This window comes from Syngnathus scovelli, chromosome 4 (genome assembly GCF_024217435.2).
Source record: "Syngnathus scovelli strain Florida chromosome 4, RoL_Ssco_1.2, whole genome shotgun sequence".
In the NCBI taxonomy this organism is placed as follows: domain Eukaryota; kingdom Metazoa; phylum Chordata; class Actinopteri; order Syngnathiformes; family Syngnathidae; genus Syngnathus; species Syngnathus scovelli.
In genome coordinates, this window is record NC_090850.1 from 11,735,456 (window position 1) to 11,760,622 (window position 25,167).

Sequence of the window (25,167 nt, forward strand, 5' to 3'; positions counted from 1 at the left end):
ACATCATAGTTATGCTTTCCTTTTGAGGGATGTTATGACTGTGAAGTATATTCACATCATATTATAATAAAATTTCCTCCACCTGACATTGCTATAAATACTTATAACAACAAAATGAATTTAAAATCAAGTCATGAAAGTAGTGAAAACCAAATAGAGTACAGAATAAAGTAGCTATTATTTTCGAATGAACTTAAAATGGTTTAGAACCTTCACAGGTTAACTTAATTTGACCTTGTCTAACCTTTTACATGTCTTTCAGTGCATATTGATTTTTGAGAAACCCTGTAGTAAGAAGGGATTTGTTTTTTTAATGTTTGGAATATCAGTAACAAGAGAAGAAAAGAAAAAAGCAGGGAGTTGCCACACAATAAAAATGAAAGGAACAAATCAATTCAGTAAGAAACATGAAGACAATTTGTCAAATCCAAGTGGCAGCCAGATGAGTTTGACACCTATACTCTAAATGAAGCACTAAACTAACCTCACATTCTTGAGAAAGAAAAAAAAAAAAACATGCAGACAATAAGCAATGACAAATACGTAACGATGAGGCAAAGTGAAAAAGTTTCAAAAGCATGGAAGAGAAACTGCTGAAAGTGGGAGGAGACGTAACGCTTGAAGTCCGAGTTGGCCAGCTCCTGAGCGTGGCTTTTGTTCTGCTTCATCCACTCTGGTGCAAAAAAAGGGCTTTACCTGCAAACCCAACCACACCGGCAGACTCAGAACCATGAGGTAGATATCACCGGTCAAACTGACCAAGAGAGGAAATTAAACACACACAAAAAAAAATAAACAAACAAAAAAAATCACATCACAAAAGATGCCAATTCTGTCATTTTCAAAAAAACACATCTCTTGCTTGATGTCATTTTGATAGCTAATAAAAAAAGCAAAGAGGAGAAATATAAGAATTATGCTGTTTGAGTTAGTCACTATTCTTTTTTTTTTTCTTTCCTCCCCTCGGTATTGCAGTGGAACTCTCATTATTGCTACCAGAAGACTGGATAGCGACAAACTTGCCGTGTGGGATCAATCAAATGGAAATATGATACCTGATCAAGTTCAATGAATAATGTTGGAAGATGGCGGTAAGGAAGGCACCTTTTCCGAGAATAAATTTATGACATGGTCACCTCTTTGAAGCACGTGATTCTATGACAATTGTGAAACCCATCATTGTGGTTAGTTTTTTTTCTTTTTTACTTTAAAAGTCAGTGCAAACAAGGTTTTGCAGGGGGGAAGTCACTATAACATCATAAAAACCTAGAAGGGGAGGGCAACATTGCAATCTCATGCATGTAAAATCACATCATACTGTGGATAATGGAGCAGGGGGCAGGGCAGGGCAGGGCAGGGCAGGGCAGGGGTGGGGAGGTGTCCTCTGGAATTTGAGAATCCTTCTTGAAAAAAGAGAAAATCTTGAAGAGCATGTTGTTTCTTATCAAAATAAATCTTTTTGTTTTTCGTGATTAGCCAACTGCTTGAGTGCATTTTCACTGTCCTCGTTTTCCAACACAAGCATAAGGGCTGTGCAAAAAAGGTCCTGTGTCTGGTCCAATAAGAGAGGGCTGGCTGTTATAACTCCCACCAACCCTCTAGCTCGCTGAGTGATCGCTGAGCCTAAAAATACAAACAAAATAAAGAAGCATGTTTGAAAATGACCCCTCTGGAGTAGGGTTGTAAAGAGCTGGAAAAGTGGCATTAATGTTCCCTTACAATTTGTGGAAATTATGGAAAAGAAATGCAACTTCAATGTAAAGGTACTGTATTCTAGCATGAATAATGAAAAACGTCTTGTTTAGTCATAACCCGACAGACGACAAAATAACAAATAAGCGCGAGGACATTCCTTTGATAATAAAAATAAAGGGCTGTTCAATTTGACACGTTAATAACCGTGCCAAATTTGAATGATTAAAAAAACGTCAGCTAAATGCTTTTTACAAATGGAGGCTACTTCATTAGGCACTTTAAGCCTACACATTAGGACCCGACCAATAATATTTTTTTTGTATAGGCTGATGCTATTTTGCAGGATTAAATTCGGATCATCAACAGATTAATCAATATAGTTAACAAATGAAATGACCCTTTTTGGTCTCAAACACTCACAACAATAAAGATGTGGATTATATACTGTTTTACAATATGAGAAATATCTGCAAAAATTGTCAGGTTTTTTGGGGGGGGGCATTTGAATGTCATTTGTCTTATGTTGTAATGACTTAATGTGTGTGTTTTTTTTTTTTTAAACATTTCATCTACCTCCTGACTAGTATACAGAGTTTGAAGCAGATCTATTATTATCTCAAAGCCTTCAGTGGCTGGAATATATCCCACTAGGTCATTGCGGGACTTTCCAAGCCATGACAACGAGGCGCTCTGAAGCAGCTATGCCAGTACAAAGCCCATGTTGTCCACAATGCTGGCTGTCACGTCAGACCTTTCTTCATTTGGCTCTTCCACCTTCTCTATATGATGTACGCGCACTCAGAGCTGACTAAAATAGCCATGACAGTCCCAAAATCTGGTCCACACAATTTATGGAAGCAACTGTATTAATGTCTCTGTACATAGTACACTAATACACACTCACATGCACATTCAAAAATGTTCGCTTGTTTATTTGTCAGTCTCACTGGAACCTTTTGTACCAAAATTAAAAAACGAAATTCGTTTGGCGCCATCTTGTGGTATCTATAGGCGATCACTCATTTACATTTACACTGATAATAAAAAGTAGCACGTTTTAATATAGCTTTTGTTTTGGTAAAAATCAGTTACAGGTGAAAAAAAATATATATATATGAAATACCAAAATACATGAGTCAGTACCTGTAGTTACTTGCTGAGTTGACTGTAAGGAGACGAGTTGTTGGAAGAATCCACTTGTTGTGGCGTGCCGCTTTCCTGCAAAGTAATTTGAGCAGGTAAGAGAGTGACGCAATTTCGGTGTAGTACAACACTGTGCCAGGCAGCACTAAGCACAACTGGATGCATGGTTTACAGTAAGAAGAGGACAAAAAGGTGCTCAACTAAGCTCCAGTAATAGTCACGATCAATAATTGCAGTGCAGTTCTACTTTACAGTAAACTACAAATGTGATTGTTTTAAAATTGTGCTTGGTGAGTGAGAAAAAATAAACGTGCTCTGATGATTTTGGAGGATGGACAGAATGTGGAGTGAACCTACCGCTGCTGCTGGCAGAGGAGGATACTGCGGCATGTAAGCACTTTGCACCCCCGGGTTGGCTGCGATGTACTGTGAAACAATGTTACATACAGAATTAGTGCCATGAAGTACTCTTTATTGCACAAAATTTCATGCATCCATACTGTACTTGAGTATCATTATCTGTACTTCTACTACCACATATTTGCCACATCAGTCCAGAATTGTACTCACTGCTCCAGTGTTTCCTAGGGACAGCTGACCCATTTGCTGAGTAATCATAGTAGAGGGGTGCAGTGACATGGATGGATCCACAGAGGGAGACATCACCGGTGCCTGCAAGAGACATAGAGCAGCTGGCTTTCACAGCAGATCACATGACAGAGTTCCTCCAATGAAATCAACTCATGTATAAAACGTGAATAGAGCATGAAACAAAGGCTGCCGGTGTTTTTCGGAACATGTACAGTATCAAGTACAATCGGTGCATAAAGGTGAAGCCAGGAAATGTTACCGCAACACCTGATTATATGAAACATGTTACGAGTAAGCTAAAACTGACTGCAGTGGGGGGGGGGGGGGGGGGGGCATAATAAGAGCGAGATTAAAGATATGAAATAAATCCTCAAACAGCTTTCCATTACACCGCCTTTAGGGAATTGAGCATTTCCCAGTAAAGAGTCGTGGGAGGGGCAGATCTGCAGAGACACTCGTTCCATTGGAAACCATCTGTTGGACGAGTCAAAGAGTCACAAGACGGTTGCTGCTTCAGGCATTTCCTGCTGGATCCAGAGAGAGGGAAGGCTGCTGGAGGCCTTCGCAGTCTTCCTACTTGTTCCATTTCTCTCTCATTCGCTCACATACGCACGCACACTTGTAACATGTAAACAGATGCGTTGTACTTTTTTTGATCAATGTAAGCCAGTAGAAATTCTTTTGAGCGTTTATCCAGATCCATCGACTGGTACACTTCTTGCCTTAGCTGTGGTAGCAAGACAATTACAGACACTTGTGGAACAGCTAAGTTGCATGCAGTATTAGTAGTAGTAGTATTAGTAGTATTAATAGTAGTAGTACTAGTAGTAGTAATACAACTTTGTTTTTTTACTCATATTGTTTTCACTACTAAATGACATTTTACCTCCCTAGTGTGCTGAAATATACAGCAGTGGGAAAAAACATAAGTAGTAAAAAATGCTTCCATGCAAGTCCTTCTGTGTTTAGGGGAAGTTGCTGTTTTAACCGTGTCAGCAGAACAGGCTGAATTTAAGTAATGAGTGAGTGTCTTCTAGCTGAAGCCGAGGCACACACCCACTTCCTGCACACACACACACGCATGCACATAAATGCATGTTGTCTTACCGGGTGCTGCATGATGTACGGCTGATGTGCCACCCAGGAGTGACTTTGGACCTTTGGAAAGACAGGACAGGCACAGTCAGACACAGAAAGGAGACAAATCCATCTGAACATCAATACTACTGTCTATCTGAACAATATTGCCGTGGTTACCTTATAAAAGCAACTTCCTTTATTATTACATTATTTATGACTTGATTTTAAAAGTAAGTTTGATTACATAGCTACATTCAGATACGGACAACCATTAACATAATAATGGCATGATTCTGCCAGCCACTTTGTTAGAAGCAGATTTTTAACTGGCATTTAAGAGTTTTATTCAAAATAAAGTGAAGACAATCTTTATGAGGCCAATCATTAACAATTTTGTTAGATCAAATGAACGAATATCGTTGAACATTTAAATGTTTGAATATACAATGTTTAATTCTCTTTTGTTTATGTCTCACTATTATAGCAAACTTCAACTGGGAGGGAAAAAACCCAGCCTTTTCATTCTCTCAAATTGAAGTTTGAGGATAGTCTGACATTTCTTGAGAGTGAGAAGAGGCACTGCAGAATACTTCAAAACTTGTGCTTACATTCAAGTGACTTTTAACAGTTAATTTTCAACTGTTGTGGAAGGGGCTGGAACGAGCCCGTGGTAAATAAGGGTTCACAATTCTCTAATGTTCCAAAGAGGATGTTGTAAATCTACTATCTTTACCCACTACAAATTGCAATTTTTCATTTCAAATTTTATAGCTAAATTTAGCAAAAGCTCAATATAACGCTCAGAGAGCAAAGGAGGACAGCACCATAAGACATAGCCAACATTTTCTTTGGAGTCAAGTCACTCTCAGCTGTGACCGAGAATTGTGGTAAAGACTTGAACTTGTATATGATTAAAGCTAATGTGTCCTTGGTCCTTCTGACTACATAATTTAAGAGCTTTTATAAGGCGTGCCTGGGAGGAGGAGCAAAATATAAAATTAAGTGAAATAAGGATAATGTTCAACCAACGAAAGACTTCTTGGAAAAAAAGAACTACCCTCATCTAAAATGCCAAATACTGTATAGAAGAAGAGTGAGGATGGATGAACTACATTCAATAATGTTTATAATTGGTAATACCTGGTAAGCAGAAACGGGAGACATGTAGGGGGACATTGCTGGCTGCACGGTCATTATCCTGTTGGTCACTGGATATGGAGATGGATAGTACCTGGTGAACAGAGAGCATCTCAAAATAAATTTGGATGGAAAAACTCCTCACATACAACATACCATATGATGTGACTTACCCATTCTGCATAGCTGCTGAGGAGGGATCATAGGTAAGAGTCATCGCGCCCTACAAAGAGGAATTTCACATTACGGAATATCAGCTTTTGGATCGAAGTATTTCGTCTTATGCAAATGTGGCAGAAACAAAGACAATTTGCAAGATTTAACGTCTGAAATCACAGACCCCACTGTCCCATAAAATTACACAAACTGCATACTACTTGGTTTGGACTTTTTTAAAATTTCTCGGAGACCTTTTAATAACCAACAGGTGACTGTTTCTGCGATAACCTAAGCAAATGTATCGAGAAGCAGACCGTCTTTGGGACTGTTTCAAGCTCCCTTTTGAACACTACTACGATTGCCCTATAAAAAATACGTATGGCATGTGCACACAATGGTAAGACTAAAAGGTCAAATTTAATCTCGTAGGACCACCTCAGTGAACACAGATTTTGTATTTTCTGTCCAATAAGTAAAATAAGTTAAGCAGCGACACTATACGTATTCTTATTGTTGTGTCTAAACAGGTCAAATTTGACCCAAATAGTATGTAGCCAAAAACTGTCTACCTGCTTAGATCTACTTTTTATTTTATGTTCAGAAAACATAAAAGCAGATACATACTAGTCTGAGATCGCCTGTCTGTCCATTGGGAACAAATCCACCGTGAGCGTGTTTCTTCCTTTGACTATCTGCAAACTTACACAACAAGGGCTGAGAGGGAGCTGAGGGAAAAGGAAGGGAATATGGTTAAGAAGATCCATTTTCATCACCGCCTCCACAAAGGGGACTGGCTTTCATACCCAGTGCTCCGGAGGCGATCTTGATAAATTTCCCGTTGAAGTGTGAGATCACAGCGTTGCACTGCTCCGTGGTGTCCATCCTGGTGGGAGAGGAGAGGGCGCAACAACAATAAAAAACAGACACTAACCCTAGCACACGGTGGTGGAACAAAATGTTCAATTACATGACAACATTATGATTGTTGTCAAAATCACATTAAATTTGTTTTTTTCATAACGGTGGGCGAAAAATTTAGTGCCAGGGACTTACCAAACTTAATCCACCTCTAACACCGCCACGATTACATTGCAATTATAGAATCCGTCAATGTTAAACAAAAATGAGCACACAACTGTGCTGCATACATCATCTGGCTAAGTTCAGAATAATTTTCAAGGGTGGCTATGGTCACCCCTGGCCATTGCCTGGAGCAATGGCATATCCAAAGTTCGCATCAAAATTAACCAAGCAACAGCAGGGGACTTGAAAATCTTATAAATTGATGTAAAAAAATAAAGTTAAAGTGCACATATAAATACAGGAATATTTGCGTGAATATTTTAGTCAGGTATATGCTAGATTATTTTCTTCCAACAACATAAAGAGCTAACCAGAAATCTTGTAAATTAGTTGTTTATTCCTGTGAATGCCTATAAATAGTAGTATTTGCTGATTCCCATGAAAAATTCCCAACTTTGAAAATTCCCAGAACTGTGCAGCACTAGTCACTCCTTTATCAAAACAAAACAATAACCAGATAAAAGGCAGTTTTTCAACTGTACTGTTATATTGGCTCTTCTATGACTGACCTGGCAAAGCCCACGCCCCGGCTGTTGCCACCGTAGTCACGGAGGATACGTGTGGAAACGACTTGGCCGAAAGGCTGCAGTATGTTCTCCAGCTCTTTCTCATCCACAGACAGAGGCAGGTTGGAAATATATAGATTTGTGGGATCTTGCTCCTGTTGCTGCTTGCAGACAAGAAGGGAAAGAAGAGGAAGCATAGTCAATGTTTAAGTACTGAGACAAAAAATACAGCCAAAATAAAACATTAACACTGTTGTGCAGTAAACTCACTATATATAAAACTATATATGTACTGTATTTTTGCTTCTTCTTCTTTTTTTTTTTTTTTACAGAATATATCCAAATCTGAATTTAGTATGGCTCGATTTCAGGGCAGTACATACCACATTGTGGCACAACATACTGGGCAGCACTGGGTTCTGCACGAAGACATGCAAAGTAATTAACAGCAAAAAGTAATAGAACAGTAATAGCTCTTATTAGCACAGAGTAGGAAAAAAATATGAATATTGTTCGAATACACAATAGTTATTTTTCTTTTTGTTGTATTTGTGTGTAAAGTAACAGTTGTTCGGCGGCTCACAATTACAATAACATCAATGCTAATTTGTATTAGCCCACCTCAGGTGTTTTCTACTGTATGTTAGCCTTAGGCTAGCCGCTTCCAAATGTTCAGTAGACGGACTTTGAAAAGTGTGTTTTAATAAGTATTTAATGCATGTGAGAGGGTACAGCTAGCTGAAAAAAATCATTTTCTGCGCTCCCTGATTTTTACCTATCACACATGGGTCCGGAGTATATCCTGTGCTATTCACGCTCATTCATCTTTTGACAGTATGCTTAAGCACGAGACATCTGGTAACTGTAACAAGCACCTCACATGACCATTCACTCAAAGACACATCCATCTGCACTGCAGCAGCTCAGTGCCTCGTCGGCCTCCCCGAGAAACATCAGGAGAGCTGCGTATCCAAGCCACAGCGACGCACAAACTGCACTGTTTGTTCCCATCAGCTCTGCTATGTTCAAGTCTTTAGAGAGCGACTCCTCACTAATTAACTCTTATCTGCGGATTCAAGCACCGGTCTGGGCTGCAGAAGTGGCAGAAAGAAATGGTGAGAAAAGACAGAAAGAGAACCGAGGATGACTCACAGTTAATTATGCCGTTTTCCTGCTACCATGCAGATGTGACAACTATGCATGAGACTGTGAATCTCTCGCAATAATAATGCCAGTACATTTAATTACGCCTTTCTTGTCATTTCACAAACAGGAGTTTAGCTACTTGTGAATAAATGATACTGACATGGTTGGAATAAATAACGGAATAAGAGAGAAAGTAAACAGACTCAGGGAGAATGAATAGATGTAAACGGAATATTCCACTTATGCTCACGGCATTTGCGAGTTGGTATAACATGAAGTTGTACCGCCAGCGTGGTGTGTGTCCATGTGCAAGCTGGTGGTCTGGTATGCGACTTAACTGACAGGTTACTTGGCAGAGGGAGACATGACATCTGGTTATACAGTGAAAGTAAATGAGGTCACGGGAAGAACAGCTTGTCAGCTGAGGTCATGTGACCAGTCTCATGTCATTCAGTAGTGCACAGTACACATTTTTCAGAGAGGAAGAGCTGACAACCTTGTGGAAACGCAATGCAACATGCGGATGTGTGCGCGCGCGCACACACACAATCACGCACTTACACAATCACACACACAATCTTACACACACACAACTCCTCACCTTGGCCATCTGGGCTTGAATGCCGCTGGTTTTCAGAGCGTGCACGGCTTTCAAAGCAGCCGCTGGGCTGTCAAAGTCCACAAAGCCATAACCTGTAGTTGGCAGAGCAGTACTATGTTTACATGAACAGCCAATAAATGAAAAGCAGATTCATAATCATCTCTATTGGCCAAATACAGTGGCTCCTTGAATTATGACCATCTCAAAACAGAATAATAAACAGTTCAAACAGATTGTGCATCATATCATGATTCAACGCCCACTGACATTGTGCACATCGTGGTGTGCGCGTCTTGGCCACCAGGGGGTTGCATATTACAGAGATTCATAATTAACGAAGATGAGTTTCAGTGTGCTGTTTTAATCACTAAATCATAGATGTCAAACTTACGGACCATTGTTTTATGTGGCAAAACCAAATTGTGTGCATCGACTTTATGTTTGTAGTCCATAGATGCCACAAGATGTGGAAAAGCACCACTTAAAGCTCTTTATCATAGATCCTCGGCATCTCCACTAAGCCCAAAATGCTGCTGCTTGCTTCTTAACTGGAGCTCGTAAGAAGGAGCACATAACCCCAATTCTGGCCTCCCTCCTCTGGGTCCCAATACATTTTAGAGACTTCTATTTGCTTTCAAATTGTTAAATGGCTTCGCCCTCAGATTATCACTCGGAGCTCCTCCACCCCTACGCACCTGCCTGGTGCCTCAGGTCCACAGACCAGACACTACTGGAAGTGTTGAGGACTAAGCTGGGCCTCAGAGGGGATCAAGTCTTTTCTGTTGACATCATCTCCTTGATGTTAGGCAAGCCTCCTCACTGTCCATTTTTATTCTTTGCCTTTTGACTGACTTACTGTTCTGCTACTGTATGTTAATTTGTGTTTCAATTTCTAGTTTTCACCGTCTTTGTTGTTGCCCCATTGCTACATATGTTACAATGAAATGTAAAAAATGACTACGTGTCACAACAAAATTACAAGTCAGTTGTTTAAGAGGTCAGTCTTTTACTGACCTTTACATTTATTGGTTGTCTTGTCCAGGATTGCCTTTGCCGACTGAATCTTGCCATACCTGCACACACGGGATGTAGTTAGTAGTAAATAAACAGCAATTATCGTCTCCTAGTTTCGCCTTGTATAAAATCAGTGTCAGATTAAAAGCTTTTGTAATTCTTGGCAGGAGAATTTTCCAAAGACCAGACCTTTTGTTTCCAACAGAGTAGACAATTGAACACTAATTAGGGAGAAATAAAGTGGCTGTAACGATTGTACTTCATTTGGTCTTTGCTTCCTTGATCACAAACCTTAACCTGACACGTGAAACAAATTGCATGCTGCTTTTTGACACAAGCGCGCAAACAGTCTGAATGGCGAGCTGACATCACCATTCAGACCTTGTTGCTACGAAAAAGCGCTTTCATTTCTGCTTTGTGCTGGCAAACAACATTGGGAGCGTGAACAAAACAAGCCAAAAGGACACAAACAGCTGCTGCTGGTTACATGGATGAATGCCTCACTCCATATGCTTGCGGGGAACGAGAGGAGACAAAACTCGGCTAATTACGGCATCTACACCGTTAAATGGCCACATGGACGGTGGCCCAGTGGATCTAGTATCCTGTGACACTTTCGATAACAATACTTTGCTTATTTTGAGACAATGGACTAATTGGCAGGCTGTGATTATCAAATTTATAACCTGGCATAAAACTTGCTAAGGCAGTCACAGCCCTGAAGTAAGCATGAGCACTGTGCACTATGTAAAGAAATGGGCTCTTCTTTTGCATAATTTGCTGCAAGAAAATTAATATTAAACAACATTTGTTGAGCGGTATGTAGCTTCCAAGCTGACGCCAACTGTGCAGCCGCACCAGGCAGGAGAGATTGACAAGAGTATGATCGGGTCACAAACGTGCTTCAGAGCTGACCCGTTTCCATATTTCAAGCCTTGACAGAATGTGAGAAACATGGGGGGGACCCCATCAGAATGTGACAGGCTGAGAGGGAACATCCTGGCATCTGTGGTAAACCGACCGTGAGAAAACCTAACAACACTTGAATACGGGAAAAAAATAGCCAAATGTCCACGCCACACTAAATATCAGCCAAACGAGGCTTGCTGTGGCCAATGTGAACACGCATGTGTGTGACAGTATAAGACATTCATGCACTCACTGGTGACAGAGTTTGACCAGATCCAGGTCAGTGGTGGCAGGAGGGAGGCCTCGGATGTACAGATTGGTCTTACTGAGCTGCTCCAGGCCTGTGCTGCTGCTGTTGCTGCTGCTGCTAGGACTGGACGGAGTCATGGGGTACGACTGCACACAGGAGGGTCACTGTTATCGTCAAAATGTTACGGGAGACACATAATTAAATTTCAACTCTGGTCAACTGTTATCACAAGGAGCTCAATTCTGTGAGGGGTAAAAAAAAAAAAACACTGAAAAATAAAAAAAAGAAGGATCAGATTGTGCACACATTCCACATTAATGCCGCATGTTTTTCATCAATCTAAACATGGTTTCATAGTCTCTAAAACGTTTTGGCATTTTTGTACGAGCTGAAGAAAACATTGTGGTTTTAAATACCGATGAAGTTCGACATTTACAGTAAGTCGCTATAAAAACATGGGCTGTTTTCAAAATCACTCCCTATTCTGGTATCCACTCGTATGCAGTGCTGTTTGAATGTGCCATGAGCATAAGTTATCCCCTACATACGTACGTTGTTCCCTCTATTATGCATTGTAAAAAAGTCAACAATATAATTATGACCAAAAACTAAAATAAAACCTAGGATACAGAAGCAACCACTGTGCCATGGCACATTAGGGGACAAAGGCAAGTCATATCTCTCAAAAGTGAACTCTTCACATAGCAGAGAGCCTTAAAGCAAGCATGTCCAGCTTTTGAGTCAGGTGTGACATGGAAACAGGCAGGAGAGTGGCCCATGAGGACCGACTTTAGACACCCCTGCCTCAAACCCCTTGATCGTTATTATCCCTTTGACGCCAGAAGTGTCATACTCCCGCCACTCCCTTAAAGCCTCAGGTGAATGTCTATCCCTTGTGGATCGCCATGAACATGGCGATATTTGAGCGGCTGTTGCCAAGGACAGCACCACTTGTGCATTTCACTGACCGAGATGCTCCACGCTTCGCTGTTCAGGCACAGGTACATATGAAATTAAAAATATACTTAAGTAGGTATTATCATTAAAACATATATTGGATATACTGTACTGGTAAAGCATGCACAAAAAGTAATTTATTGTTGGGTAATTTTTATTCTATGATTCATGTCTATTTTAAAAACCAAACAAACCATGCGATTCAATTCAAACTAGTTGCTGCTGGTCAGCCTTTCAAGAGAACTAGTTGTGTAACCACACACTGTGCGAGAGTTTAGTATACTACACCAAAATAGGTGTGTTCAATTCAAAATCTTTGCTAAAATCTGTTCCATAACAGTCTTCATTTTGAATTACATTGATCAGAATCAGCTTTATTCACCAAGTTTGGCATGCCAAACAGGGAATTTGACTGCGGTTGATGCTATCGCAAGCATTTTTTGTTAGCCAAAAAATTACAGCAGTTAAACTATTTTGGTTGACATTTGTTTTGGAATTATCAACTCAAGTTTCTGTGTGAATGCAATGTGATAATCAGGTGATGATAACATTCATATGAAGCCATGCTATTCAACCTGCAATGAATGGCAAAAATCTGCTGTTAATTGACACCTACACAGAACAAATGCCACAAGATGGCGGCGAAGAACCTTTTGTTAATCAGCAAGGCTATGGGCTAGCAAAAGGAAGCTTTTCCCCTCAGATCAACATAGTTGTTAGCACAAAGACGGCACACATTCTGCTAAAAAAATACCCGGATATGACATTTCGCAAATAGCGTACGGCGAATGTGAACCTGTTCTCAATTGCCTTAGCCTCTGTTTCCAATGACGTCTGATTTCAAAACTAGTTGTCTTCCATTTTTTGCATTGCTGCAACAATTAATCGATTAATCGACAACTGATTGATTATTAAATTGTATATGATTTTTTTATAATTGATTAATCGTTTAGATTTTTAAAGTTACTTTTCGATTCAAAATTGGAAAAATCCTCAAAACTTTGGCTTGTCAACAGTAAATATTCTCTGATCTATCATCCTACATGAAAGCAGACTGATTATCTTTATATTAATAAATATTTGCTTTTACTTTAGAAAGTAGTGATTTTTTTGCCTATTTTCCCAACATATAATTTACATATTCTACAAATCAATTTGAAACAATGTTCTATTTTTGAATAAAGAGGTAGAAATTAAAACGTGTTTTTCTGTCCGACAGGCGAATCGATTATTAAAATAATCGGTAGTTACAGCCCTTTTGTTGTGCATGGTGACATTATTTAAATGCTTTCACAGACATCATAGCGCTCTGAAAACTTTAACTATGTTGTGGCCTGCTTCAAAAAAATGTTTGAAACCATCGCACCCCTGCAGTAGATTATTGTATTTTGCCCTTTTTTTCATTCTTGTGAACCAAATCATCACATAACTGCTCTGTAAAGCATTTCCTTCCCCTTACTCATCCTTTAAAATAGCTCCCAGCCAGCCCAGAACAGTTCAAACACAAAAGCACGGCACCATTGTGCCATCTGTCCGCAACCAAAGGACAATCCACTCCAAGACCCACGGCTATGGATACCAACCACCACAGTCATGCCAAACCCAAACAGAATTTCTTACCCAATGATGGATGAATGTTCAAATCTTTGCAGAATGCTGCGCTGTGGCAGGAACATCTGTTCATCCTTCAAGTAAAGGCCCTTTTTATGTTGGTATGCAATTACTGTACTACTAGGCTATTTTTTTGGGGAGCGTCAAAGAGAGCTACAATGAGACACTGTCAGAAAGGAAGGAGTGTGTGTGTGTGTGTGTGTGGGGGGGGACTTCCACACTGACTCACCTTGACTGAATCAAATGACCATCATTTGATGGAGTGATATGGATGGAATCTTAAAGGTGGCTATCAATGTGCTGGAATAATTCACTCCAATGGCTCGGCTGTGCTCATATTTCAACCACAGGAGGCCATAAAATCTCCTGCACCCTGCATCAATCTTCCATCACAATCAGAAGGCATGACTGGAAGCCAAGATACCTTCTGATTCCCCCTTTTTGTTCACCTGAGAGGTCAAAATGAAGGGTGCACATTGATATGACCCCCCCCCCCCCCCCCTCTCTCTCCCCCGAATTCAGTGGGTAAATGCATGGAGACAGGAAAAGAGGACTACAATAACCATGGTGCATGTTAAGCAGTGTGGCTGGCCAAACAAGGTTATATGGACACAACAATTAAAGCCTCTCGCAGATGGTTTCATCCATATCCCGACTAGTCGCTTCTATTATTTTTAATTACTTGATGTCGAAGGTTGTTTAGTTGGACTACTGCAAAGCAAAGACACCGGGGAAGGGCTTCCCAATGTCATTTCGGGCTCGGATTTATTTGAAAAGTGACAGCAGAAGTAGAAAGCAAAACACAATGGCCTACCTGCTTGCGAGTGGCAGCTTTCAGTGGGTTGCCTGTGTTAGCAAAAATCATCCTGCAGGTTAGAGATATTCGATGTTCTGTAAAGATCTCCCCTCTTTACAAAAACAAAATTTAAAAAAAATCGCAGAACCAATGCAATGGTCGGAGGTGATGAGTAAGTATCGAAAATAACCCGTCTGGTTAAAACATCGGCATACTGATTGGGTTGGTTAAGTTGAACAAAGCGTGTGTGCCCTCTCTTTTGCTTTGGTAGTGACACATTTATCCAGTTAGCTCAGTTTGTTGTACGCCAGCGTATCGAGCGAGCCTCCGGTTCGGTTCATTGATCTACGACGTCCTGGTGCAGACCGCTCGTCAGTCCCACCTACTACGGACCAAACCAACATTCGTGTCGCGGGGGTGTTTAGCGTCAACTCAACTGTTTTGTCTTCTCGTAAAACACCGACATTTGACGTTTAACGGCGTGGTATGTCGCGTGTTACCGAGTGGGAGTCTTGGGGGAATTAAAAAAGCGAAGTGAACGTGATTTTAGGCTGTCATTTGTCGGTGGGCGAAACACTCGCCGCCTTTCGTGTTGGTGTCGTCCGCACATACCAAGCATTCTTCACCCCCACCTCCCCCAACCACACACTCAGACACACGCAACCACGAACACACGCACGAACACGTACACGTACACGCACACACGCACGCACGAGCGCGCACACACGCACGCACGAGCGCACACACACGCACGCTTTCCCACACACACTACCGCACACACTTCCTCTTCCTACCCTTCCCCCCATCCCACACACTACATGTCAGAGAATCAGGATGTAATGAAATATAGGCAGGCACTGGCCTGGGCTGGACTGGGCGGCACGGTGTCGCACTGGTTATCACGTCCACCTCACTGATAGGAGGGTGTGGGTTCGGTTCCACATCTGGCCCTCCCTATGTGGAGTTTGCATGTTCTCCCCATGCCTGCGTGGGAACTCCGGTTTCCACCCACATCCCAAAAACATGCTTGGTAGGCTGATTGAGCACTCCAAATCGCCCAAAGTGTGTGTATGTACCGTTCGTTGTTCGTCTTTGTGTGCCCTACAATTGGCTAGCAACCAGTTCAGGGTGTCCCCCGCCAGCTGATGGTTGGGATAGGCTCCAGCATGCCCGCGACCACCTGGACTAGAGGTCACACAACGCATGCAAATAAAAAAATCATATAACGCATGCAAATAAAAAAATTAACTCGCTCACTCACTCTCTCAATCGATCAATTGATCTTTTGTGTCACATGACAAGGGAGGAGAATTGCTAATTTTGACATGTTATGCTTTGACTTAGGTGTACTCACTTTTGTTGTTAGTGATTTTGACGTTACTGGCTGTATTTTTCAGTTATTGTGTCATATTTATATCTTTACATACTTTGCATTTTAGCAAAATTGTCACACATTGCAAATGAAAGGGTATGAGTCCCATAGGCTTGAAGATTAGCTTAAGCGCTCAGTGCAATGTGTTGGGTGACTGGGTGTGAGCTGTGGTCAATAGCAGCTCCTGAATGAGCCATTCTGTTAGCGCTTGTGGAAATAAAGCAACAACTGTGTCATCCTTTTAACACCAACAAGGATGTTCCTTTAGTGTTGTCCCTTATGCTTATACAAAAAAAATATACACAAAAATATGAGGGGTGTGGTCAATTATGTGATCATCCATACAACAATTTTCAATCTACTATCAGTAATTAGCAGTCAATTTTGTTGCGGGTCACTTTGTAATTGGCTTCCCTCAGAGGGCCGTTAAGATGGTGAAAACATTTTTTATTGTCTCTATGTGTCGTTACATGCGTACATTGAAAAGTAAACCCAAATCATCTGCTGCGTGTAGAGAAGCTTTTGAAAGCATCACATTTCTCGCCCTTCTCCCTGCTGGCTGGTGGGATGACGGCTTCATGCTGGTGTCATGTTACAAGCCTCTCGTGTTCCTCGAAAGCGGCACACTTTCCAAATCAAATAATCGGCTGCAGCAGTCTTTGTTTAGAAGATTCCGTGTTTATGTAATGGATTACAAATGTTCATTTAGTGACCGAAGAGGTCCCCATGTGGTTTCCATACACATCTTTTACACATAAAAGACATCAATGTCATGCCTCTCTCTCCATTGTGCCAACTTCAATCGGCGCGATGTCCAATAGGTCAATCGCTCTGCCTAATTTGGTATCTTCAACAAAAAGCTTGTGACATGACTTCCCTGCTGAGCAATGACATGAATAGGTTTTGAACTGAATAAATGGCAAACTGTCAACCAATCGTGTCCAGAGCCGAATTGAATGAGGTAACCCAGTCAGCAATAATGATTCAGCAAACACTTTGCTTGTTTCCTGCATTGTCTTGACCCTGATCAATGTATTGCCATTCGCCCACACCTGTCCAAGTCACAGTGAAAGGGCATTTTAAAGAGATCAATTCAATTTCAAGATGCAACAAGCAACCCACATTCAGGGAACATTAGCCAACATCAAAACCAGATTAAGTAAGACAAAGCAAAAAAAAAAAAAAAATCAGATCCCTTGTAGAATGACAAGGGCAAACTAAACTACCCTCTACTACTGTAAGTTATTTCTGAGCAGTAGTCGGACAATTGTGGCATACTAGTAGTCAGTCAACTACATGTTATCGGTGAAGCAGAATTATTAGTAGGCATTTCAGACCTATCAGTAAGGTCAAGGAAGCTAATATTGTGTTACAAAAGTCTGTTACGGATACAATGGATTACAAAAGATGCATACTTGGAGGCCAAATGTGGTACCAGTAGAGGGAAAACAGATTTCCAAGTACGCAGAATTGTTTGACGAGTGTGCCCCATTTTTTTTTATTAGTGATAATTAGTACTAATATTAAAAAGCTATCCAGCAACTACTCAAATCATCATTTTGTTTTTTCAATTTCCTTGAAACCACTTTAAAGTCGATGTCCTTACTACTAGGATGACGATGTAATTCTAGTGGCAAGTTCTACAAGTTAACTTTTGGTGCCGACTATTTGGGCCGAGTAGGGTTTATTTCCACTATATGCAGTAAGGACACATCCACCAGCGGGTCGGAGACAACATAAATAATCCAACGATTGAAAGTCTTTAACCTAACCTTAACCCTAACGCTAACCCTAACCCTAACCCTAACCCTAACCCATAGTGAAGCTCAAATGGTCATTGAAAGTGATAAATTGTACGTGAGGGAAGCTCATCTCGGCAGGTCGGCTGAGTATTGAGGTAGCAGGAGGTCCCGTGGGTGTGGGGAAGGAGGGACTGAGGAATGCAGAGTAGTTCTTCTCTTTCATCATCTGCAGCGTAAGGGAGGAATGTAGGTCCCAGCCAAAAGCTCAGTTTGCCAGCAGACCTGTCTGGGAGGACTTTTTAGCAGGGAAGTGGCAGTGCTGGGTGGATTGTGGGACTTGTAACTCCTCGGCAAGAACAAAAGGAAAAAGCGTATTGAACAAGCTCTGGGTGTGTGGTCTGGTTTGGGGTTTGTGACTCCTTTGGGATAGAGTAATGCTTTCAACTCAAGGAATCACTCAAGGTCTCTAAAGACATACAGTGAAGCCCTGTTTGTAAAGGGGGATTTGGAGAAAACCTACACACCATACGTGATGACCCGAAATACCAAACTGCACACATGGCCAAAACCAAGATTCAAATCCAGAAACTTCCTTGGCGAGGCTGTGCTTGTTCAACTCAACCAATTAAAATGCACTCAAACAAAAAATCACATTCCCCAAATCCTTAATTTCCACAGAATTGTTTTTCATGATGGAAACATCCATTAAATGAAGCAGGTGTCCCAAATTCCAAATATTCGGTTCATTCAGAACTCTTTAGGACATGTTGTCCACAATCTACAAATTCCTTGCATTCCCCAAATTCCTCACTGTTCACACTAACTTTGCCAAATTAGGAGATCGTTTAAATATTTACATCCTCCTTCCACATTTCTAGACACATTCAAACCATTACAAAACCAAGTCTCTCACTTCTTACAGTTCAACATTTCGGCAATTAATTACAATTCAATCAAATTCAATTCAGCTCAAGTTCTACAGCATTCTTGCAACTCTACAGGAGTTGCATTGTTCATTTATGAAGAGAAAAATCCTACAAAAAATGGGATTTTCAACATCATTTGAATCGGAACGAGTAGGGGCAGGGATTACATAGCAGGAGAAATTAAAAGCTATTAAGGTTTTACCACATTTACGGTATCATTTTTAATGTATAAAAAGTGTATGTTTCTGTATTTACCGCATTGATTATTTTAAATTTCCCAAATGGGACATTCTGGAATGACCCTAATTTATAATAATTATTATTATGAGAGGATATTAGTAGAGTTTATACGTTCAAATCGTATTTTCTTGTCATTTATTATTCTGCCAGATGGGAATACGCTTCCCCCAGCGCTGCAGGACCACTGTATATAAAATGGATGAACACGCCATCGGTTCTTGCACGTTACGGACGGATTGCACCCTCAGTAAATGTGGTTTTAGCGAACCCGTGTGTATTTCTTTTGTAATTACACTTAAAGCGATTGTCGACGTCATTGTGCGACGGAAGTTGTTCAATGTTAAACATCATTCTGGCTGATTCATGGTAGCCGGTCAGGTCGATTCACGATCGCTTATTAAAACAACCTGTAAACGCTAGAAAACAAAAAGGTAAGTATATCTAGGCCAAATATGCAGTCGCGTGTATGGTTATATGTGCTATTCGGTATGATGGCATCATCGTAAACAATTCATTGCAATTTTTCTTTTGGAAGATAACACAAGGCTAGCGTCATGATCATGCTAACAGAACCCTGGCCTCGTTTGGAGTGTTATCTTGCTTCTTTAATGGGAGAGCGATCTAATGGAATATATTTTCGTGTTTTACAAAGCTGTGTTAAGACCTCAAGGTTTGATTCCAAGTACAACGCGTGGTTGTCCATAGAGCTATAATTTAATGCTATGTAATGATAGCGGTCAGCTAATCTCAAGAGTTTACAAAGTGGAAGTTGACTTTACAGACATGTTCAATGACTGTAATGTAATGGGTGAAAATCTTGATTATTGTTATCCAAAGTAAAAACTGATTTTATTCTGATTCAACTCAAAAAAAGAAGAAAATCGGTCTAATTTTTGGGGAAGACTACAGAAATCCGACATATATTATCCAGCATTCATTTTATGAACCTCTCATCCTCACTAGGGTCACAACTCACAATTATCAAAAATATGTATACATTAAATTGATAATTGATTAGTTGTTGATTAATCAATGTGCCACTCGTTTGCATGACCGCTTTACCTCATGTTGTTTTTCCATGTTTTGTTTTTTTTTTCTTGGTGTGATTCTCTCAAATTATGTAAAAACTCAAGCAAAATAACGTGTCACTGTCAACAGATTCTGACATGGACCGTCTCTTGAGGCTTGGTGGTGGAATGCCAGGTCTTGGCCAGGTAAGACTATCTAAATTGTCATTAAAACATAATTGTAGTTATTCTGATGACACTTTAGTTCAATCACCTGCTTTTTGTTTTATTTATTGAATTATTTCCACATCTCCTTTGCGTGCTCAGGGTCCCCCAACAGATGCACCAGCTGTGGACACAGCAGAGCAAGTCTATATTTCATCATTGGCATTGCTCAAGGTACACTCCAGTTCCAGAAGAACCTTGACCTATGAGTTTTATTCATTCTGTGTCCATGCTCATAATGTGGATGTATGCTAGAGTTAATTATTTGATGGTATGATAATCATGAGCAAAAATAGCATGATGTTAAAATTACAGCCCTAGAATGTCTTTTTTTAAAATATTTTGGCAAATAAAAAAAAAAAGCATTTTTTTCTCAAGTGAACATACAGATTCATTTATTGCTTGTATTTCTTAAATAATAATTGCATATTAAATTCTAATCGCAATATTGAGGAGGACATTTTTTTAATTTGATATTTTTTAAAAATCACTCAAGTCCACCTCATAGCTGAATATATTACAACATTGTATACTTGTGTGTAACCTCAATTGTCTTCCCTTGTTAGATGTTAAAGCATGGGCGTGCGGGTGTACCAATGGAAGTCATGGGATTGATGCTGGGAGAATTTGTTGACGACTACACAGTGCGAGTGATTGATGTGTTTGCCATGCCCCAGTCTGGAACGGTATGTTTCATTTATTTTTAATCTTAATTAAGGGTTGTAATAACTACCTCGGATGTCCAATTTGTTCCAATTTATAAACAAAATAAATAATGGAAATGGAGTTTATTGTTTCTTGGTCAAATTCTCACCATTATAAAGTGTAAATAGTCGGAGATCTTAATGCCAATGACAGGTATGGTGGTCATGTCATATGCGGCGATCTGACTGTCAGAATTGGGCAGTACTCTATAGTGCTCCTTATAGTGTGGGACAATATAGTGAATGAGTTGTTAGTGGATAAGGGTGGACATGCGAAGCAAATGGATTGCGTGTCAGAAAACCACCACAGCACATCATATGGATAACCAAATCTGCCGTTGTACCAAGACTGACCAGTGAGAGGCAGCCTGGTGCCACATGGCAACCAACTGCTGGAAAGTACAAAACCAGAAGCTGGAAATACAAGAAATGGAAGAAGCTAGGCTTTGGCAATCTGTTTGAGCTTTCAATATCATGATTTCCAGTTTAAGGTCCACTTTGTCCTAATTATCAAGATAATTTATCGCACTATCAATTGTTCAAAATTGTGTGTCTTAAAGCCATTTAAGCATAAGTTTTCATTCATAATAATCAGACCAGTAGTGAGATATTGAATAAATATTCACTTTGTAAGTTCTATTTTATGTACCAGAAGTGTTAACGTGTCGAACTATGTGTTGCTTCACAGGGTGTGAGTGTTGAGGCAGTGGACCCTGTCTTCCAAGCTAAGATGTTGGACATGTTGAAGCAGACGGGCAGGTAAAACATTGTACACTGGCAGTGCCTAAGAATTGTCCCTTTTTCAGTGTTTCTATGTAGTACTAAAGAATTAGCTGGTCGGTCTGCCAGGCCAATATTGTTGTATATGGCAGACCTCCTCAGGGGGATGGGACTGAGTCCTGCCATGGACAGTGAAAATTCATGTCTTGCTGCTCATTGTTGCTTTAAGTTGCTGTTGTTTGATAATTATGCAACATCTTTGCAAATTTCTGTTTGCCCGTCCATGGCATTTTGCAGTATGTAAGCATCGTGCAAGCAGACATTCATCAGTTTAATAAGATTGTGCAGGAGCGATAAAAGTATTATTTGCTTTCTATCACACGGTCTGGTTCACCATGATAAGCGGAGGTTCACAAACTGTTTTTATTTATCTACACGCATTAACCGCTAACTGTTCACCAGGCCCGAGATGGTTGTGGGTTGGTATCACAGCCATCCTGGTTTTGGTTGCTGGTTGTCCGGGGTGGACATCAACACGCAGCAGAGCTTTGAGGCGCTGTCGGAGCGAGCGGTAGCTGTGGTGGTAGATCCTATCCAAAGTGTCAAAGGAAAGGTGGGTATGCATTTTAGGAGCTTTATGCAACGAGTCATTATAAAATCTACTCCCCTAACGTCGTTTCCGCTACAGGTTGTCATTGATGCCTTCAGACTGATCAATGCCAATATGATGGTGTTGGGTCATGAGCCAAGACAAACCACATCAAATCTGGGTCATCTCAACAAACCCTCAATCCAGGTAATGGGACACATACAATCAAATTAATTTATTACAGTATTTTTGTTCTAATAAAACCTAATCAGAATTGATACTAGTAAATGAGTCAACACTTTCTGCAAGATTAGTATTCCTGAGTTTAGTTTATTTTTAGTTAATTATAAAATATTGATATTTTTAATTTCTGTTTCTGCAGTATACTTATTAATGGCAGGTTTTCCCAAATCATAGGCTCTGATTCATGGACTGAACAGACATTACTACTCAATCACCATTAATTACAGGAAAAATGAGTTGGAGCAAAAGGTAAGACTCACTCATCTTTCTTTATGAAGGTCCTATTATTGCTGGTATATGTTCCAGTCCCACTGGTAATAAGTAGTACAAATCTGCAATGGGAACGACTATTACTGGAGTTGGGTGGGAAAAGCCAAGAACAACATTTTTTCAATCCTCTACTTTATTTTCTGGAATGGATAGATGGAATTATGCTGCAATATAATTAAGCGAGGTTTCACCGTATTAATGTTCTGCTACGACCATGAGAATCATGACTGACTTTCCTGTAGATGCTCCTCAACTTGCATAAGAAAAGTTGGATGGAAGGTCTCACCCTGCAGGATTACAGCGAGCACTGCAAACTCAATGAGACCATCGTCAAGGAAATGTTGGAGCTCGCTAAGAACTACAACAAGGTAGCAATCCTTTTGTCTGCAATTTGTACAATACGAATTAAATAGCACTGATTGCAAAATACCCTGCAAAACAAAATCAATATTATCTTAATCGTTACAATGCAAAATAGAAATGTCATGATTTTTAACACCAACACACACGGAGAATGGACGCATTGCTAAGCAAGTTCGTGTCACTGTTGCGTTTCCATCCCAGGCTGTGGAAGAAGAGGACAAAATGACACCAGAACAGCTGGCCATCAAGAATGTTGGAAAACAGGTAACATTTACACTTCTTCATAAACCATTTGCATCTAGTTATTATGTCACTCCAATATTAAATAGGCTTCTGAGGTGCATGTTGATTTGATTCGGGTCGTAATGGTCCCTAATTTTCTAACAATCCTGTACAACACGGTTTTGAAATTCTGAAACGTCACTTGAAAGCCTAACTTTTGTGAGTAGTGCATATTAGGACAACACGTGCAGTAGTCTCATTTGAAAGCAATCTCTCAACTAATTTGTGAATGACATTCAATTGCATGATGTAGAATGTGACTCATTGCCTCTGAGTTTTTTTGTAAGAAATAATTCCTTCTCTCCCTTTCCATCTCTTGCAGGATCCAAAAAGGCACTTGGAGGAGCACGTAGATGTGTTGATGACATCTAACATCGTTCAGTGCCTCGCTGCCATGTTGGATACCGTCGTTTTTCAGTGATGACTCCTGTTTATATCTGTTAATATTGCAACCATTTCCTTTTATATTAAATAAATGTTATGTACGAAATTATGCCTGCCTTCATTCTCCTTTGAAGGACGTTTGAAGAGTTTTTTTCCGTGTGCCTAACAGGTTGTAGTTTTCTTTCAAACCCATTTTCATTTTATGCTCCTGAATAAAAATGTAGATACTAATTAATCCCACTATTAGGGTCTTCTTTGGATACTAATATACAAATAAATCATAATGAAACACTACTAACAAACCAAGACTTAAATATAAATTGTGCCAACCATCATAACCATGTGGTCATTTTACTGTCCCCTTGGTAGAATGATGGGGAATTCCAATAAGTGTGAGTAACAATTAAACTAAACAAGTCTTGAATTAATTTTCAAGCCAGAGGCACACGGCTACCATTAACAGTCAAGTTCTCACACCCCTCCAATATGATTCCGGCAAGGAGAACCCAACACCATAAATTCCCAAAGGGTGATCACGGTTTCCCAATACAATCCATGAGAGTTTACCAGATGTCTGTCAGAAACAAGAACACACTCCATGTGCTGTGTTCTCCCTTTCCACTATGTCCTCACAAATGTGGCTATCATTAACAAAAGGGTTTTACGGTTACATCGTTTTTGTTCCAGAACAAACTCTTCTTGACTGAGCCTTTTAAAATGTCGTACTTAGCTTATTTTATTTGGATAGTAAAGCGCCTCATAACAACTAATGCACTGTAGCAAAGCCTTTTCTCCTGACCTAAGCACTATCAGAAACACTAAACTGCATTCCAAAAGATGCGAATATGAGTTCCATAAAATGGTGGTGTTTTTTTTCCCAACAGTCTATTCTCTTCATTTCGTAGCACTTTTCTTGGCTGTATTGTTTCTGCTAAGCATCTGGATGTGTATTTTATGTAACTTATACTTGTATATTTAGCAGTGTTTCTTTAATTAAATTTCAAACAGTGAGACAGGCCTCTCTTTAGAAAATATCACCAAAGAAAACAAGTCAAAATAGAGAATCGTTCTTTTCTGTTTTCTCAAGGTGGCCGAATAGATAGAAGGCACAAATTGTATGGTAACAATTCACTTTGAAAGAATTGCAAAAACAGCAACATTCAGATTCAAGATTACCCTTCCATTTGGTTTCCTACAAAACTATCCCCAAAATATACTGATAATACCCAATGGCTTTAATAACCTGCAAACAAAATAGCTATCTACCTATTTTTACAGTGGATACGCCACCATTTTGTCATTCTGGTAGGCCAGGCAGCAGCCAGAAATGGACTTTGTAGGTAAATCAAGATAAACGATCATTATGGAAACTGTCCGGGAGTCTAACAATGCAGAATATGAGGTAATCTACCGGAATACCTT

The 25,167-nt window shown here is 40.1% G+C and overlaps 2 protein-coding genes across 2 annotated transcripts; one reads left to right on the forward strand and one right to left on the reverse strand.

The window, feature by feature from the left end:
* Window positions 1–291: 291 nt before the first annotated feature.
* On the reverse strand, window positions 292–15,054 carry rbms1a (RNA binding motif, single stranded interacting protein 1a). The gene is made up of 14 exons (XM_049718135.2): window positions 14,697–15,054; window positions 11,318–11,460; window positions 10,156–10,214; window positions 9,142–9,233; window positions 7,398–7,555; window positions 6,609–6,688; window positions 6,430–6,530; window positions 5,820–5,869; window positions 5,650–5,740; window positions 4,537–4,587; window positions 3,409–3,510; window positions 3,196–3,264; window positions 2,839–2,913; window positions 292–1,623 (listed from the first exon to the last, which is right to left on the reverse strand). The coding sequence occupies exons 1-13, from the start codon at window positions 14,745–14,747 to the stop codon at window positions 2,845–2,847; spliced, it is 1,116 nt and encodes a 371-aa protein (XP_049574092.1). The 5' UTR covers window positions 14,748–15,054; the 3' UTR covers window positions 292–1,623; window positions 2,839–2,844.
* A 4,188-nt stretch (window positions 15,055–19,242) lies between these two features.
* Window positions 19,243–23,854, forward strand: psmd14 (proteasome 26S subunit, non-ATPase 14). The gene is made up of 11 exons (XM_049718568.2): window positions 19,243–19,389; window positions 20,117–20,172; window positions 20,293–20,364; window positions 20,757–20,876; window positions 21,583–21,653; window positions 22,077–22,227; window positions 22,303–22,410; window positions 22,621–22,695; window positions 22,959–23,084; window positions 23,281–23,343; window positions 23,684–23,854. The coding sequence occupies exons 2-11, from the start codon at window positions 20,125–20,127 to the stop codon at window positions 23,780–23,782; spliced, it is 933 nt and encodes a 310-aa protein (XP_049574525.1). The 5' UTR covers window positions 19,243–19,389; window positions 20,117–20,124; the 3' UTR covers window positions 23,783–23,854.
* The last annotated feature ends 1,313 nt before the right edge of the window (window positions 23,855–25,167 follow it).

What these genes read in the sequence shown, in the direction of transcription:
- rbms1a (XM_049718135.2), bottom strand. Translation starts at nt 14,747, where the DNA reads ATGATTTTTGCTAACACAGGCAACCCACTGAAAGCTGCCACTCGCAAG. An exon ending in CGGGGCGTGGGCTTTGCCAG is followed by an intron (nt 6,689 to 7,397) that starts GTCAGTCATAGA and finishes CTCTCCCACCAG; the next exon opens with GATGGACACCACGGAGCAGT. An exon ending in CTCCCGTTTCTGCTTACCAG is followed by an intron (nt 4,588 to 5,649) that starts GTATTACCAATT and finishes GTCTTTCCAAAG; the next exon opens with GTCCAAAGTCACTCCTGGGT.
- psmd14 (XM_049718568.2), top strand. Translation starts at nt 20,125, where the DNA reads ATGGACCGTCTCTTGAGGCTTGGTGGTGGAATGCCAGGTCTTGGCCAG. An exon ending in CATCATTGGCATTGCTCAAG is followed by an intron (nt 20,365 to 20,756) that starts GTACACTCCAGT and finishes TTCCCTTGTTAG; the next exon opens with ATGTTAAAGCATGGGCGTGC. An exon ending in TCAACAAACCCTCAATCCAG is followed by an intron (nt 22,411 to 22,620) that starts GTAATGGGACAC and finishes CCCAAATCATAG; the next exon opens with GCTCTGATTCATGGACTGAA.